At 44.3% G+C, this 19,376-nt stretch overlaps 1 protein-coding gene across 2 annotated transcripts in view; it reads right to left on the bottom strand.

The window, feature by feature from the left end:
• AGL (amylo-alpha-1, 6-glucosidase, 4-alpha-glucanotransferase) overlaps positions 1-19,376 on the bottom strand; it is a 397,512-nt gene that overhangs the window by 332,891 nt on the left and 45,245 nt on the right. For both annotated transcript variants that reach the window (XM_053693718.1, XM_053693717.1), the window contains exons 7-9: positions 14,867-14,969; positions 5,022-5,119; positions 4,809-4,948 (exon numbers count right to left, since the gene is read on the bottom strand). In XM_053693718.1, coding sequence (XP_053549693.1) covers positions 4,809-4,948; positions 5,022-5,119; positions 14,867-14,969 — 341 coding nt within the window. The remainder of the gene's footprint in view (positions 1-4,808; positions 4,949-5,021; positions 5,120-14,866; positions 14,970-19,376) is intronic.

Raw genomic sequence — 19,376 nt, 5'->3', positions numbered from 1 at the left:
AGCTTGCTCCTGTTTGTGTAAAGGGTCTTTTCATATGCAAAAGAAGGGGGAGGGGGGAGGGTCTTATTTCCCACTTGCAGTGGGCTTTCCAACTGCCTTTTCAACAGAGCTAAACTGACAGCTTCTAAGTACGTTTTTAAACAGTTTTATACTGGATTTTTATATCAGTATCTGTGCATTTTATTCTTTATAGTAGTGTCTTTTACATGCAGTTATATAAAAATGAGTGTATACTGTTTCTTTAATGAATAAGTAGATACAGTCGCTATAAATAATAATATTATTTATAGCGACTGTATCTACTTATTCAGATATTATTTATAGCGACTGTATCTACTTATTCAGATATTATTTATAGCGACTGTATCTACTTATTCAGATATTATTTATAGCGACTGTATCTACTTATTCAGATAATAATTATAGCGACTGTATCTACTTATTCATTAATATTATTTATAGCGACTATCTACTTATTCAGATAATATTATTTATAGCGACTGTATCTGAATAAGTAGATAGTCGCTATAAATAATATTAATGAATAAGTAGAAACAGTTGCTATAAATAATATTATCTGAATAAGCAGAGACAGTCGCTATAAATAATATTATCTGAATAAGTAGATAGTCGCTATAAGTAATATTAATGAATAAGTAGATACAGTCGCTATAAATAATATTATCTGAATAAGTACATACAGTCGCTATAAATAATATTAATGAATAGGTAGATACAGTCGCTATAAATAATATTATCTGAATAAGTAGATATTTTGCTATAAATAATATTAATGAATAAGTAGATACAGTCACTATAAATAATATTATCTGAATAAGTAGATAGTCGCTATAAATAATATTAATGAATAAGTAGATACAGTTGCTATAAATAATATTAATGAATAAGTAGATACAGTCACTATAAATAATATTATCTGAATAAGTAGATAGTCGCTATAAATAATATTAATGAATAAGTAGATACAGTTGCTATAAATAATATTAATGAATAGGTAGATAGTCGCTATTAATAATATCTGAATAAGTAGATACAGTCACTATAAATAATATTAATGAAAAAGTAGATAGTCGCTATAAATAATATTAATGAATAAGTAGATACAGTCGCTATAAATAATATTAATGAATAAGTAGATACAGTCGCTATAAATAATATTAATGAATAAGTAGATATTCGCTATAAATAATATTATCTGAATAAGTAGATACAGTCGCTATAAATAATATTAATGAATAAGTAAATAGTCGATATAAATAATATTATCTGAATAAGTAGATACAGTCGCTATAAATAATATTAATGAATAAGTAGATACAGTCACTATAAATAATATTAATGAATTAGTAGATACAGTCGCTATAAATAATATTATCTGAATAAGTAGATACAGTCGCTATAAATAATATTAATGAATAAGTAGATAGTCGCTATAAATAATATTATCTGAATAAGTAGATACAGTCGCTATAAATAATATTAATGAATAAGTAGATACAGTCACTATAAATAATATTAATGAATTAGTAGATACAGTCGCTATAAATAATATTATCTGAATAAGTAAATACAGTCACTATAAATAATATTAATGAATAAGTAGATAGTCGCTATAAATAATATTATCTGAATAAGTAGATAGTCGCTATAAATAATATTATTGAATAAGTAGATACAGTCACTATAAATAATATTATCTGAATAAGTAGATACAGTCGCTATAAATAATATTAATGAATAAGTAGATACAGTCGCTATAAATAATATTATCTGTATAAGTAGATACAGTCGCTATAAATAATATTAATGAATAAGTAGATAGTCACTATAAATAATATTATCTGAATAAGTAGATACAGTTGCTATAAATTATATTAATGAATAAGTTGTCGCTATAAATAATATTAATGAATAAGTAGATACAGTCACTATAAATAATATTATCTGAATAAGTAGATACAGTCACTATAAATAACATTATCTGAATAAGTAGATAGTCGCTATAAATAATATTAATGAATAAGTAGATACAGTCGCTATAAAACATAATTTATGCTTACCTGATAAATTTATTTCTCTTGTGATGTATTGAGTCCACGGATTCATCCTTACTTGTGGGATATTCTCCTTCCCTACAGGAAGTGGCAGAGAGAGCACCCACAGCAGAGCTGTCTATATAGCTCCTCCCTTAGCTCCACCCCCCAGTCATTCGACCGAAGGCTAGGAAGAAAAAGGAGAAACTATAGGGTGCAGTGGTGACTGAAAATTTAAAAATAAATATATATATATGCCTGTCTCAATAAACAGGGCGGCCGTGGACTCGATACATCACAAGAGAAATAAATTTATCAGGTAAGCATAAATTATGTTTTCTCTTGTAAGTTGTATCAAGTCCACGGATTCATCCTTACTTGTGGGATACCAATACCAAAGCTTTAGGACACGGATGAAGGGAGGGACAAGACAGGGACCTTAAACGGAAGGCACCACTGCTTTTAGAACCTTTCTCCCAAAAATAGCCTCCGAAGAAGCAAAAGTATCAAATTTGTGAAATTTGGAAAAAGTATGCAGTGAAGACCAAGTCGCCGCTTTACAAATCTGTTCAACATAAGCCTCATTTTTAAAAGCCCATGTGGAAGCCACAACTCTAGTAGAATGAGCAGAAATTCTTTCAGGAGGCTGCTGTCCAGCAGTCTCATAGGCCAAACGGATGATGCTTTTCAGCCAAAAGGAAAGAGAGGTAGCCGTAGCCTTTTGACCTCTCCGCTTACCAGAATAAACAACAAACAATGAAGATGTTTGACGGAAATCTTTGGTTGCTTGTAAGTAGAACTTTAAAGCACGAACCACATCAAGATTGTGCAACAGATGTTCCTTCTTTGATGAAGGATTTGGACACAGTGAAGGAACAACAATCTCTTGATTGATATTCTTATTAGAAACAACCTTAGGAAGAAACCCAGGTTTGGTACGCAAAACCACCTTATCTGCATGGAAAATAAGATAAGGGGAATCACACTGCAACGCAGATAGCTCAGAAACTCTTTGAGCCGAAGAGATAGCAACTAAAAACAAAACTTTCCAAGATAGAAATAAAACGGTACTGTGCCTTTAAGAGAAAAAAAGCTGCACAAATTCTGCAAAACAGTGTAAAAAAGCAGTAAACTTAATGAAATGTTTACAGTAGCATCATAAAGACTTAGTGACTTTGCACAGCTATGCAAAAAAACAATTAACCCCTTAATGGCAAAACCAGATTGAAAAAAACGTCAAAACCGGTAAAAAAAAGACTTTCAGCACCTTGCCACAGCTCTGCTGTGGCTCCTACCTGCCCTTCAGAACGATTTGTGGGGGGAAAAAACTTCTTTTACAGCCCTCAAACACAGCAGGAACCTCAGGAGAAGCAGTTAGATGTATCAGAGGAAAAGAAACTGTGCAACTGAGGCACGAAAATAGGCCCCTCCCACCTCACTCGATGTTTTGAGGCCTATCAGAAACACATCAGAGTGTTTCTTAACTAACCATGTGGGTTACAAAACTAAAAAAGCCACAATGACCCCTTTAGTCCCTTCAAAAAACGTTATAATTGCATCATTCACTGAATAAACAAAAACGTTTTTACCAAACAGTGTCACCAGTAACTAATGAGCCCTTCATGCAAGCTGAAATTCCTATCAAAGTGTCTGAATACAGCTTACCTTTCCCTCATGGGGATATTGCCAGCCTTTTCTAGAAATAACATAGTCTGTCTAGAAAAAAATAGACTGAACATACCTTAATGCAGTTTAGCCTGCAAACCGTTCCCCCAACTGAAGTTTTCCTGTACTCTTCAGCCCTTGTGAGAACAGCAGTGGATCTTAGTTACAAAATGCTAAGATCATCATCCTCCTTGCAGAAATCTTCATCCCTTTTCTGCCAGAGAGTAAATAGTACACACCGGCACCATTTAAAATAACAAACTTTTGCTTGAGAAAATAAAAAGCTAACATTTTTGTCACCACACTCCTCTTTGCCCTTCCTAGCAGTTAAGCAGGCAGAGAGAATGACTGGGGGGTGGAGCTAAGGGGGGAGCTATATAGGCAGCTCTGCTATGGGTGCTCTCTCTGCCACTTCCTGTAGGGAAGGAGAATATCCCACAAGTAAGGATGAATCCGTGGACTCGATACATCTTACAAGAGAAATAATATTAATGAATAAGTAGATAGTCGCTATAAATAATATTATCTGAATAAGTAGATATAGTTTAGCTAATAACGTCGCTATAAATAATATCACCAAGTTCCTATCAGCTCATTGTTACTGAATGACAGACATTTCTCTTGGTGACCCCAGATCTTATTCCCCCCGTCCCCAGAAACAGATGCATTTCCTACTAGCTAGCTATTCTCTTATGTGCATGGTGCAGATAGTTACTTGTTAACGGTGATATCACGGTCACTAGATGGACAATTATTAGTTACCAGTTATATTTAAGTTACTAGCTAGCAGTGATACACGTGCACCACTGCACCTTGTTACCAGTGATACGCGCGCACCCTCGCTACTTTTTACCAGTGATACGTGCGCACCCCCGCTACTTGTTACCAGTGATACATGCGCACCCCCGCTATTTGTTACCAGTGATACGTGCGCACCCCCGCTACTTGTTACCAGTTTTACGTGCGCACCCCCGCTACTTGTTACCAGTGATACGTGCCCACCCCCGCTACTTGTTACCAGTGATACGTGCGCACTACTTGTAGTTGATAATTGGATAACGTCAGAAGTATTTAACGTGGGTTATATACCCGGACTAGCAAAATTGCGCAGTGGATCATCGCCCATCACCCAGCCATTGTGCGCCATGAAATAGGAAGCACGATCTGGACGGTGCATCAGCGGCTCCTCTGCGTCCTGTGACATATCCTCAAAAGGGAAGGTGAAGTATCTGCAAGAGAGACAAGGTGCATGATGAGAAACGTTCAGTGTGCGTTACATATAGGGCAACGCTTAGTACTTACCTAGTAACAAGCGGATCTTTTCTGGTTACCGCACCAAGTTTTGGTCCATTATTTGCCAAACGCTCATATGTCAGAGTACCCAGAATGCAGTTCAATGCCTAGAAATAAGAAGATCATTAACCCTTACACTATGCCGCAAGTAACCAGCATGGCTCACTAAGGTCTCAATCACCTAATATTGCTATACGTGAGATTGTATTATTGTGTACGTGTGTGATATGAAGGGTTAGTGTAAACAATCACTGTGTATAATGACAGTAAGCTACATGTGTGATATGAGGGTTAGTGTAAACAATCACTGTGTACAGTGTGTAATGACAATAACACGTTACATGTGTGATATGAGGGTTAGTGTAAAAAATCACTGTGTACAGTGTGTAATGACAGTAAGCTACATGTGTGATATGGGGGTTAGTGTAAACAATCACTGTGTACTGTGTGTAATGCAATAACACGTTACATGTGTGATGAGGGTTAGTGTAAACAATCACTGTGTACAGTGTATAATGACAATAACACGTTACATGTGTGATATGAGGGTTAGTGTAAACAATCACTGTGTACAGTGTATAATGACAATAACACGTTACATGTGTGATATGAGGGTTAGTATAAACAATCATTGTGTACAGTGTGTAATGACAATAACACGTTACATGTGTGATATGAGGGTTAGTGTAAACAATCACTGTGTACAGTGTATAATGACAATAACACGTTACATGTGTGATATGAGGGTTAATGTAAACAATAACTGTGTACAGTGTATAATGACAATAACACGTTACATGTGTGATATGAGGGTTAGTGTAAACAATCACTGTGTACAGTGTGTAATGACAATAACACGTTACATGTGTGATATGAGGGTTAGTGTAAACAATCACTGTGTACAGTGTGTAATGACAATAACACGTTACATGTGTGATATGAGGGTTAATGTAAACAATAACTGTGTACAGTGTATAATGACAATAACACGTTACATGTGTGATATGAGGGTTAGTGTAAAAAATCACTGTGTACTGTGTGTAATGACAATAACACGTTACATGTGTGATATGAGGGTTAGTGTAAAAAATCACTGTGTACAGTGTGTAATGACAGTAAGCTACATGTGTGATATGGGGGTTAGTGTAAACAATCACTGTGTACTGTGTGTAATGACAATAACACGTTACATGTGTGATGAGGGTTAGTGTAAACAATCACTGTGTACAGTGTATAGTGACAACAACAAGTTAAATGTGTGATATGAAGGTTAGTGTAAACAATCACTGTGTACAGTGTATAATGACAATAACATGTTACATGTGTGATATGAGGGTTCTCTGTCAGTAACAGAATGTTATATGCTACAGTATCACCGTGTGCAGCAAGGGTTAGTGAATGGTCCCTTCTGTGAGTGTCATACTAGTTCTGTGAGTGCCATACTAGATCTGCGAGTGCCATACTAGATCTGCGAGTGCCATACTAGATCTGCGAGTGCCATACTAGTTCTGCGAGTGCCATACTAGTTCTGCGAGTGCCATACTAGATCTGCGAGTGCCATACTAGATCTGCGAGTGCCATACTAGATCTGCGAGTGCCATACTAGATCTGCGAGTGCCATACTAGATCTGCGAGTGCCATACTAGATCTGCGAGTGCCATACTAGATCTGCGAGTGCCATACTAGTTATGTGAGTGCCATACTAGTTATGTGAGTGCCATACTAGATCTGTGAGTGCCATACTAGTTCTGTGAGTGCCATACTAGTTCTGTGAGTGCCATACTAGTTCTGTGAGTGCCATACTAGTTCTGTGAGTGCCATACTAGTTCTGTGAGTGCCATACTAGTTCTGTGAGTGCCATACTAGATCTGTGTGTGCCATACTAGTTCTGTGAGTGCCATACTAGTTCTGTGAGTGGAGGGATGCAGGGAGGGTGAGCAGTTGCCCATGCTCTGTGTATGTGCCATACTAGTTCTGTGAGTGCCATACTAGTTCTGTGAGTGCCATACTAGTTCTGTGAGTGGAGGGATGCAGGGAGGGTGAGCAGTTGCCCATGCTCTGTGTGTGTGTGCCATACTAGTTATGTGAGTGCCATACTAGATCTGTGAGTGCCATACTAGTTCTGTGAGTGCCATACTAGTTCTGTGAGTGCCATATTAGTTCTGTGAGTGCCATACTAGTTCTGAGAGTGGAGGGATGCAGGGAGGGTGAGCAGTTCCCCATGCTCTGTGTGAGTGCCATACTAGTTCTGTGAGTGCCATACTAGTTCTGAGAGTGGAGGGATGCAGGGAGGGTGAGCAGTTCCCCATGCTCTGTGTGTGTGCCATAATAGTTCTGTGAGTGCCATACTAGTTCTGTGAGTGCCATACTAGTTCTGAGAGTGGAGGGATGCAGGGAGGGTGAGCAGTTCCCCATGCTCTGTGTGTGTGCCATACTAGTTCTGAGAGTGGAGGGATGCAGGGAGGGTGAGCAGTTCCCCATGCTCTGTGTGAGTGCCATACTAGTTCTGCGAGTGCCATACTAGTTCTGTGAGTGGAGGGATGCAGGGAGGGTGAGCAGTTGCCTATGCTCTGTGTGAGTGCCATACTAGTTCTGTGAGTGTCATACTAGTTCTGAGAGTGGAGGGATGCAGGGAGGGTGAGCAGTTGCCCATGCTCTGGCCGAGTGCCATACTAGTTCTGTGAGTGGAGGGATGCAGGGAGGGTGAGCAGTTGCCCATGCTCTGTGTGTGTGCCATACTACTTCTGTGAGTGCCATACTAGTTCTGTGAGTGGAGGGATGCAGGGAGGGTGAGCAGTTGACCATGCTCTGTGTATGTGCCATACTAGTTCTGTGAGTGCCATACTAGTTCTGTGAGTGCCATACTAGTTCTGAGAGTGGAGGGATGCAGGGAGGGTGAGCAGTTCCCCATGCTCTGTGTGAGTGCCATACTAGTTCTGTGAGTGCCATACTAGTTCTGTGAGTGACATACTAGTTCTGTGAGTGCCATACTAGTTCTGAGAGTGGAGGGATGCAGGGAGGGTGAGCAGTTGCCTATGCTCTGTGTGAGTGCCATACTAGTTCTGTGAGTGCCATACTAGTTCTGAGAGTGGAGGGATGCAGGGAGGGTGAGCAGTTGCCTATGCTCTGTGTGAGTGCCATACTAGTTCTGTGAGTGCCATACTAGTTCTGTGAGTGCCATACTAGTTCTGTGAGTGCCATACTAGTTCTGTGAGTGCCATACTAGTTCTGTGAGTGCCATACTAGTTCTGTGAGTGGAGGGATGCAGGGAGGGTGAGCAGTTCCCCATGCTCTGTGTGAGTGCCATACTAGTTCTGTGAGTGGAGGGATGCAGGGAGGGTGAGCAGTTGCCCATGCTCTGTGAGAGTGCCATACTAGTTCTGCGAGTGCCATACTAGTTCTGTGAGTGCCATACTAGTTCTGTGAGTGGAGGGATGCAGGGAGGGTGAGCAGTTCCCCATGCTCTGTGTGAGTGCCATACTAGTTCTGTGAGTGCCATACTAGTTCTGAGAGTGGAGGGATGCAGGGAGGGTGAGCAGTTCCCCATGCTCTGTGTGTGTGCCATACTAGTTCTGTGAGTGCCATACTAGTTCTGTGAGTGCCATACTAGTTCTGTGAGTGCCATACTAGTTCTGTGAGTGGAGGGATGCAGGGAGGGTGAGCAGTTCCCCATGCTCTGTGTGAGTGCCATACTAGTTCTGTGAGTGCCATACTAGTTCTGAGAGTGGAGGGATGCAGGGAGGGTGAGCAGTTCCCCATGCTCTGTGTGTGTGCCATACTAGTTCTGTGAGTGCCATACTAGTTCTGTGAGTGCCATACTAGTTCTGTGAGTGACATACTAGTTCTGTGAGTGACATACTAGTTCTGTGAGTGACATACTAGTTCTGTGAGTGACATACTAGTTCTGTGAGTGCCATACTAGTTCTGTGAGTGGAGGGATGCAGGGAGGGTGAGCAGTTGCCCATGCTCTGTGAGAGTGCCATACTAGCTCTGTGAGTGCCATACTAGCTCTGTGAGTGCCATACTAGTTCTGTGAGTGCCATACTAGTTCTGTGAGTGCCATACTAGTTCTGTGAGTGCCATACTAGTTCTGTGAGTGCCATACTAGTTCTGTGAGTGCCATACTAGTTCTGTGAGTGGAGGGATGCAGGGAGGGTGAGCAGTTGCCCATGCTCTGTGAGAGTGCCATACTAGCTCTGTGAGTGCCATACTAGCTCTGTGAGTGCCATACTAGTTCTGTGAGTGCCATACTAGTTCTGTGAGTGCCATACTAGTTCTGTGAGTGCCATACTAGTTCTGTGAGTGGAGGGATGCAGGGAGGGTGAGCAGTTGCCCATGCTCTGTGTGTGTGCCATACTAGTTCTGTGAGTGCCATACTAGTTCTGAGAGTGGAGGGATGCAGGGAGGGTGAGCAGTTCCCCATGCTCTGTGTGTGTGCCATACTAGTTCTGTGAGTGCCATACTAGTTCTGTGAGTGCCATACTAGTTCTGTGAGTGCCATACTAGTTCTGTGAGTGCCATACTAGTTCTGTGAGTGCCATACTAGTTCTGTGAGTGCCATACTAGTTCTGTGAGTGCCATACTAGTTCTGTGAGTGCCATACTAGTTCTGTGAGTGCCATACTAGTTCTGTGAGTGCCATACTAGTTCTGTGAGTGCCATACTAGTTCTGTGAGTGCCATACTAGTTCTGTGAGTGCCATACTAGTTCTGTGAGTGCCATACTAGTTCTGTGAGTGACATACTAGTTCTGTGAGTGCCATACTAGTTCTGAGAGTGGAGGGATGCAGGGAGGGTGAGCAGTTGCCCATGCTCTGTGTGAGTGCCATACTAGTTCTGTGAGTGGAGGGATGCAGGGAGGGTGAGCAGTTGCCTATGCTCTGTGTGTGTGCCATACTAGTTCTGTGAGTGCCATACTAGTTCTGTGAGTGCCATACTAGTTCTGAGAGTGGAGGGATGCAGGGAGGGTGAGCAGTTGCCCATGCTCTGTGTGAGTGCCATACTAGTTCTGTGAGTGGAGGGATGCAGGGAGGGTGAGCAGTTGCCTATGCTCTGTGTGTGTGCCATACTAGTTCTGTGAGTGCCATACTAGTTCTGTGAGTGCCATACTAGTTCTGAGAGTGGAGGGATGCAGGGAGGGTGAGCAGTTGCCCATGCTCTGTGTGAGTGCCATACTAGTTCTGTGAGTGCCATACTAGTTCTGTGAGTGGAGGGATGCAGGGAGGGTGAGCAGTTGCCTATGCTCTGTGTGTGTGCCATACTAGTTCTGAGAGTGGAGGGATGCAGGGAGGGTGAGCAGTTGCCCATGCTCTGTGTGAGTGCCATACTAGTTCTGTGAGTGCCATACTAGTTCTGTGAGTGCCATACTAGTTCTGAGAGTGGAGGGATGCAGGGAGGGTGAGCAGTTGCCCATGCTCTGTGCGAGTGCCATACTAGTTCTGTGAGTGCCATACTAGTTCTGAGAGTGGAGGGATGCAGGGAGGGTGAGCAGTTGCCCATGCTCTGTGTGAGTGCCATACTAGTTCTGTGAGTGCCATACTAGTTCTGAGAGTGGAGGGATGCAGGGAGGGTGAGCAGTTGCCCATGCTCTGTGCGAGTGCCATACTAGTTCTGTGAGTGCCATACTAGTTCTGAGAGTGGAGGGATGCAGGGAGGGTGAGCAGTTGCCCATGCTCTGTGTGAGTGCCATACTAGTTCTGTGAGTGCCATACTAGTTCTGTGAGTGCCATACTAGTTCTGTGAGTGCCATACTAGTTCTGAGAGTGGAGGGATGCAGGGAGGGTGAGCAGTTGCCCATGCTCTGTGCGAGTGCCATACTAGTTCTGTGAGTGCCATACTAGTTCTGAGAGTGGAGGGATGCAGGGAGGGTGAGCAGTTGCCCATGCTCTGTGTGAGTGCCATACTAGTTCTGTGAGTGCCATACTAGTTCTGAGAGTGGAGGGATGCAGGGAGGGTGAGCAGTTGCCCATGCTCTGTGTGAGTGCCATACTAGTTCTGTGAGTGCCATACTAGTTCTGTGAGTGCCATACTAGTTCTGTGAGTGCCATACTAGTTCTGAGAGTGGAGGGATGCAGGGAGGGTGAGCAGTTGCCCATGCTCTGTGCGAGTGCCATACTAGTTCTGTGAGTGCCATACTAGTTCTGAGAGTGGAGGGATGCAGGGAGGGTGAGCAGTTGCCCATGCTCTGTGAGAGTGACTTATGTCATTTCTGTGTAGAAGAAATAGGACATGGTGGGTGAATAGTAACAGTCAGCACAGGTTGGGATGGGGGTAAAGGACAGTGCTGGGGGAGGCTGAGAACTGTTAGGCCCTATGAGGCCAGTAAACTTCAAGTCAGAAAAGTTGTACATTAGCTTTTTAGATGAGGAAACAGCACAAACACCTACAGCACAAACACCTACAGCACAAACACCTACAGTAAACACAATCACTGCTTCCACAGAACCCTCAATAACGAGGATTTTTTTAGAGAAAGACCTATTCCCCCCAAGAAGAACAAGGCAACAAAACAAAAGTAATTAATGATGATCTACAGACATTACCCTGAAAAAGGAACATCACACACGCCTATCTAAAGGATTTATACCTACCCCTCATCATGACACTTTTAATTGGATTAAAGATACTCACCTTTTTGCTAGGAAACTAGCGTTACATAAATGTCACAAAACCTCTAATATAAATTGTCTAAATGATATGGGTATTGAAGAGGAAGACCATGAAATGGTCAATTTAATGATCACATTACTGAATAAAAATGACAACACAGCAGATGCCAACTATATCTAAATACCCGTCGTCAATTGAGAAATTTGTCTCTTTGGTAACAACCAAAATACAAGGACTAAACAATAAAATTAATATGAAAAAGAACCTAAGCTTTAAAGAAAGAAAAGCCCTGACAGATCTGCAAAACAATACAGAAATAACTATTAAAAATGCAGATAAGGTCGGTAATATGGTGATAATGAAAAATATGGATAATATAGAAAACTAGAGAGTCCTCAAACAAGATCCAACTGAAATTGTCACCAAAGAGTTAAAATCCATTTTAGATAGAGGTTTTAGCGAACAAGTAATAACTAAAGGAGAATACTTATTTATGTGTAGCATGACCCCAAGGGTAGCAACCTTATACAGTCTCCCAAAAATCCATAAAAAAAGGAAAGATCCCCCAGGTAGCCCCATAGTCTCTGGGAACGGATGTCTCACAGAAAATGCCAGCGTGTTTATTGATGAAAAACCAAGGCAGTTTGTATACACTCTTACATCATACGTACAAGCCACAAAAGATGTCTTAACATGTCTGACACAGTAAATGAAAATACTTTACTAGTAAGTATCGATGTTGAAAGCCTATACTCTAACATCTCACCCGCTTTAGGCAGGGAAGCGGTTTCATACTTTCAGAAAACAGTCAATCCAAAAGGGAATGCAGAGGATGAATTCATCATTGATTTGCTAGATTTTGTACTAAGACATCATTATTTTTTGTTTAACAAACATATCTATCTGCAAAAAAAGGAAACAGCAATGGGCACATGCTGTGCCCCGACATATGGAAATCTCTTCCTGGGGTGGATTGAAAGTAAAAGCAAACTAAATCATGAGATGAATCCATATATGAAATATATGGATCTGTACATCCGGTACATAGACGATGTACTTATTCTGTGGGCAGGTACAAAAACTGATTTTACAAACTTTATGCTATGGTTGAATAACAATTCACATGGGATGAGATATACCTCTACGATAAATGATACATATATTTCCTTTCTAGACTTGGAAATTAGAAAAGAGATAGATAGATCTTTGAATACTAAACTATATAGAAAAGAAACATCTACTAACAGTCTCCTACAGTGGAATAGCTTTCACCCAAAAAGCTAAAAAATGGGTATTCCCTACGGACAATACCTACGGGTAAGATGCAACTGTAGCACAGAAGCAGACTTTGAATCTAAAGCAGATGAGTTAAGACGAAGATTCAAAGAAATGGGCTATCCAGGAAGATGCCTGAAAAAGAGACAGATCATCACTGCTGAACAATCAACGCGCCGGTACACAAAAAGGTGAACCGCAGACCTGAAGAATAATTCACAACATATGAACACTGTACATCAAGGACAGAAATATGAGATCTTTTTCTCTGCAATTGAAATTAAGAGGAAGAAGGGTGACATTACAAAAATACTGCAGCAAAAAGACTGCAGATGGATCCACGAGTTACAATCCGCTGCACCAAAAGGCCTTAATGAGGTGATAAAATGAAAAGATAAAATATCACCGATTTATGGGACTTAGTCTATCTTTTAATAATAGACTATACAATATGATCTCTATGACCTAACAAACTGACAAGTGGAGGGGTGAGGTTTGAAAAAGGAAAATATTCCATAAGGGCTTAGTGAAAGAATAGAACATATGTGGGAGATTGCGTGTACAATACGCGACTCCCCTTTGGGGAGAGAACACATTTATTATTATGATTTTTATATTCTCCAATAACAACACATATAAAATGCTACAACTATATAAATTTATAGTATTTTATTCCAATATCTATCTTAATACTACTATAACTAAGATAACTCATAAAATACAGATTGTTCCTTTTCACTATGGATAAATTCTTAGGAATATTGATTGCAATATCTATATTTCCATTATTGGTGCTATAGATCCAAATTATAAATGTCTTCTGTTTCAAAAGCAAAATAGATTGTAAATAATAGGTGAAAAATATGGGATATCTATACAGTCATCCGAGAAAAGAAGTTGTTTCCAGTTCATAGATACAGGGTACACATTTAGATTATTACTATCTCCCATGCTCTGGTATCATACATAAATTACCTGAAAAGGGTTAAAAATGAAGATATAACTACTGGTCCTCTAAATGATGATCTGATTCTTATACCCAAAAATCCAGACACAGTTTTGGCAAACAAAACAGCTATACGATGCCCAACTGCATAAACAATGCTAAAGTAAATTGTCAATGCGGTGTAACACTTCTGCAAACTATTATAGCGTTACTATGGCAATGAAGAAGTACAAGAAGCGTAGCTCTACGCTGGGCTGGCCCTATGCCCCGACGAAGTCACGTTTGAGTGACAGAAACGCGTTGGTGGGCGTGGCCTAGGAGGATCGTGTGCGGCCTAACTCAGCACTCAAAGTAGCGGTTTGATATAAACCGCAGGGGATATATAGTATCAACACTAGGGTGTGATTACCACAGAAGGGATACAGCATTTTATAGCGTTTTTAACTTTTCAAGTTGCAATATGCACTTTTTTGGATGGTAGAAAATCCGGTTGAAACAGTAAAATACTGCATAGTTAATACGCTAGTCAATATGCTTATTAGCTACTCCCTATTTTAGTGAGATATAGTTATGTTGAATATAACAAATAAATAATGTATTATGTATGACTCACTAGCATTCAATACCAGTGTGCTGTGCTGTATGTATTGAGTTAGTGTGAATTTACCTATAGGGAACAAGCTAGAAATCGGCTGACTTTGTTCAACCAAAGCAGGCAGGAGGTCGCCCTTGAGCGCATAGTATGTCTGCAATCAGATGTGAATAAGACTGACTTGGCATATGTGTGATACTGTAGCTTCCCTATAATATAGCCAATGACCCACACTACCTCCATGTCCACATGACCCTCATGTTTTTAATTGGTAAGACACTCATTTGGAATAGTGATCTAAAGGAGATTGGAAGTGCACAAACCCATCTCTGATAATCCATTTGAGTATCTTACTCACTGTTCTGTCCATTTGCATATATGTTAAATAAAGTGTTCATTTTAAACCCATATATTTTTGTACATGAACAAAGTACCTGCTCATGGTGGAAGTTTATCTCCCTGTGTTTCTCAGCATTTAGCTCTTCCAACCTCTTGCGGAACCACCTGCAGCATTCCTCAATAGCACCAGGACCATTACTGTTGGTGAAAAGACAAAACATATCTGAGGCAGGGAATAGTGCGCCAGGTATATGACATGAGAAGCAGAGAGCAACAAGAATCTTAGTGCAGCTGGTGTGTGATATGGGGGGGGGCAGGAATCAGAGCACACCAGGTGAGTGATATGGGGGGGGGCAGGAATCAGAGCACACCAGGTGAGTGATATGGGGGGGGGGGCAGGAATCAGAGCGCACCAGGTGAGTGATATGGGGGGGGGGCAGGAATCAGAGCGCACCAGGTGTGTGATATAGGGGGGCAGGAATTAGAGCGCACCAGGTGTGTGATATGGGGGGCAGGAATTAGAGCGCACCAGGTGTGTGATATGGGGGGCAGGAATCAGAGCACACCAGGTGAGTGATATGGGGGGGGGCAGGAATCAGAGCACACCAGGTGAGTGATATGGGGGGGGGCAGGAATCAGAGCACACCAGGTGAGTGATATGGGGGGGGGCAGGAATCAGAGCACACCAGGTGAGTGATATGGGGGGGGGGCAGGAATCAGAGCACACCAGGTGAGTGATATGGGGGGGGGGCAGGAATCAGAGCACACCATGTGAGTGATATGGGGGGGGCAGGAATCAGAGCACACCAGGTGAGTGATATGGGGGGGGGCAGGAATCAGAGCACACCAGGTGAGTGATATGGGGGGGGGGGCAGGAATCAGAGCACACCAGGTGAGTGATATGGGGGGGCAGGAATCAGAGCACACCAGGTGAGTGATATGGGGGGGGGGGGCAGGAATCAGAGCACACCAGGTGAGTGATATGGGGGGGGGGCAGGAATCAGAGCACACCAGGTGAGTGATATGGGGGGGGGGGCAGGAATCAGAGCGCACCAGGTGAGTGATATGGGGGGGGGGCAGGAATCAGAGCACACCAGGTGAGTGATATGGGGGGGGGCAGGAATCAGAGCACACCAGGTGAGTGATATGGGGGGGGGGGGGGGCAGGAATCAGAGCGCACCAGGTGAGTGATATGGGGGGGGGGGGGCAGGAATCAGAGCGCACCAGGTGTGTGATATAGGGGGGCAGGAATTAGAGCGCACCAGGTGTGTGATATGGGGGGCAGGAATTAGAGCGCACCAGGTGTGTGATATGGGGGGCAGGAATCAGAGCACACCAGGTGTGTGATATGAGGGGGACAGGAATCAGAGCGCACCAGGTGTGATATGGGGGGGCAGGAATCAGAGTGCACCAGGTGTGTGATATGAGGGGGACAGGAATCAGAGCGCACCAGGTGTGTGATATGGGGGGGCAGGAATTAGAGCGCACCAGGTGTGTGATATGGGGGGCAGGAATTAGAGCGCACCAGGTGTGTGATATGGGGGGGGGCAGGAATTAGAGCGCACCAGGTGTGTGATATGGGGGACAGGAATCAGAGCACACCAGGTGTGTGATATGGAGGGGAGACAGGAATCAGAGAGCACCAAGTGTGTGACATGGGGGAGAGACAGGAATCAGAGAGCACCAGTTGTGTGACATGGGGGGGAGACAGGAATCAGAGCGCACCAGGTGAGTGATATGGGGGGGAGACAGGAATCAGAGAGCACCAGGTGAGTGACATGGGGGGGAGACAGGAATCAGAGAGCACCAGGTGAGTGATATGGGGGGAGACAGGAATCAGAGAGCACCAGGTGTGTGATATGGGGGGGAGACAGGAATCAGAGAGCACCAGGTGAGTGATATGGGAGGGAGACAGGAATCAGAGAGCACCAGGTGAGTGATATGGGGGGGGCAGGAATCAGAGAGCACCAGGTGAGTGATATGGGGGGGGGGGGAGAGAGGAATCAGAGCGCACCAGGTGTGTGACATGGGGGGGAGACAGGAATCAGAGCTCACCAGGTGTGTGACATGGGGGGGAGACAGGAATCAGAGAGCACCAGGTGTGTGACATGGGGGGGAGACAGGAATCAGAGAGCACCAGGTGTGTGACATGGGGGGGGAGACAGAAATCAGAGAGCACCAGGTGTGTGACATGGGGGGGAGACAGGAATCAGAGAGCACCAGGTGTGTGATATGGGGGGGGGGGAGACAGGAATCAGAGAGCACCAGGTGTGTGATATGGGGGGGGGGAGACAGGAATCAGAGAGCACCAGGTGTGTGATATGGGGGGGCAGGAATCAGAGCACACCAGGTGAGTGATATGGGGGGGAGACAGGAATCAGAGAGCACCAGGTGTGATATGGGGGGGGGGGAGACAGGAATCAGAGAGCACCAGGTGTGTGATATGGGGGGGGGGAGACAGGAATCAGAGAGCACCAGGTGTGTGATATGGGGGGGGGGGAGACAGGAATCAGAGAGCACCAGGTGTGTGATATGGGGGGGCAGGAATCAGAGCACACCAGGTGAGTGATATGGGGGGGAGACAGGAATCAGAGAGCACCAGGTGAGTGACATGGGGGGGGGGGAGACAGGAATCAGAGAGCACCAGGTGAGTGACATGGGGGGGGGAGACAGGAATCAGAGAGCACCAGGTGAGTGACATGGGGGGGGAGACAGGAATCAGAGTTCACCAGGTGTGTGATATGGGGGGGGGAGACAGGAATCAGAGCTCACCGGGTGTGTGATATGGGGGGGAGACAGGAATCAGAGCGCACCAGGTGTGTGACATGGGGGGGGGGAGACAGGAATCAGAGAGCACCAGGTGAGTGATATGGGGGGGGGAGACAGGAATCAGAGCTCACCAGGTGAGTGATATGGGGGGGGAGACAGGAATCAGAGAGCACCGGGTGAGTGATATGGGGGGGAGACAGGAATCAGAGAGCACCAGGTGAGTGATATGGGGGGGGGAGACAGGAATCAGAGAGCACCAGGTGAGTTGAGTGATATGGGGGGGAGACAGGAATCAGAGCTCACCAGGTGTGTGACATGGTGTGTGACATGGGGGGGGAGACGGGAATCAGAGCTCACCAGGTGAGTGATATGGGGGGGGGAGACAGGAATCAGAGCACACCAGGTGAGTGATATGGGGGGGAGACAGGAATCAGAGAGCACCAGGTGAGTGATATGGGGGGGGAGACAGGAATCAGAGAGCACCAGGTGAGTGATATGGGGGGGAGACAGGAATCAGAGAGCACCAGGTGTGTGATATGGGGGAGGAGACAGGAATCAGAGAGCACCAGGTGAGTGATATGGGGGGGAGACAGGAATCAGAGAGCACCAGGTGTGTGATATGGGGGAGGAGACAGGAATCAGAGAGCACCAGGTGAGTGATATGGGGGGAGACAGGAATCAGAGAGCACCAGGTGAGTGATATGGGGGGACAGGAATCAGAGAGCACCAGGTGAGTGATATGGGGGGGGAGAAAGGAATCAGAGAGCACCAGGTGAGTGACATGGGGGGGGGGGAGACAGGAATCAGAGAGCACCAGGTGAGTGACATGGGGGGGGGAGACAGGAATCAGAGAGCACCAGGTGAGTGACATGGGGGGGGGGGGGTGAGACAGGAATCAGAGAGCACCAGGTGAGTGACATGGGGGGGGAGACAGGAATCAGAGCGCACCAGGTGAGTGATATGGGGGGGAGACAGGAATCAGAAAGCACCAGGTGAGTGATATGGGGGGGCAGGAATCATAGCGCACCAGGTGAGTGATATGGGGGGGGGCAGGAATCAGAGCGCACCAGGTGAGTGTGATATGGGGGGGCAGGAATCTGAGCGCACCAGGTGAATAATGTGGGGGGGCAGGAATCAGCACGCACCACCTGTGCGATATTAGGGGGCAGGAAACAAGAGCACACCAGACGTGTGATATTAGGTGGGATATGAATCAGAGCGCACAAGGTGAGTAATATGGGGGGTGGGGGGGGCAGGAATCAGAGCGCATCAAGTGTGTGATATGGGTGGGTGAACAGGAATCGGGGCACACCAGGTGTGTGATATGAGGGGTAACAGGAATCAGGGCACACCAGGTGATTGATTTTTTTTTGGGGGGGGCAGGAATCAAAGGGCAAAAGGTAAATATGGGGGGGGGCAGGAATCAAAGCGCACCACATGTGCGATATTGTGTGGGGGGGGCAGGAATCAAGAGCACATCAGATGTGTGATATTAGGGGGGTATGAATCAGAGCGCACCAAGTGAGTAATATGGGGGGGGGGGCGACAGGAATAAGACTGCACAAGGTGTGGGATGTTGTGGGGGGGACAGGAATTGGAGCGCACCAGGTAAGTGATATGGGGGGGAGTAGGAGTGTGATATGGGGGGAGGGGAACAGGAATCAGAGCAGACTATGTGTGTGATATGGGGGGGGGGGCAGTTCTATGTAAGGTAGAAGTATTTGTGCTCTATTAGTTGGGAGAGGACTAGTTCTGTGTAAGGTAGAAGTATTTGCGCTCTATTAGTTGGGGGAGGACCAGTTCTGTGTAAGGTAGAAGTATTTGTGCTCTATTACT

This window comes from Bombina bombina, chromosome 10 (genome assembly GCF_027579735.1).
Source record: "Bombina bombina isolate aBomBom1 chromosome 10, aBomBom1.pri, whole genome shotgun sequence".
NCBI classification, from domain to species: Eukaryota; Metazoa; Chordata; class Amphibia; order Anura; family Bombinatoridae; genus Bombina; species Bombina bombina.
Note: the sequence above shows the minus strand (reverse complement) of the source record. Positions and strands in the feature narration are given on the sequence as shown.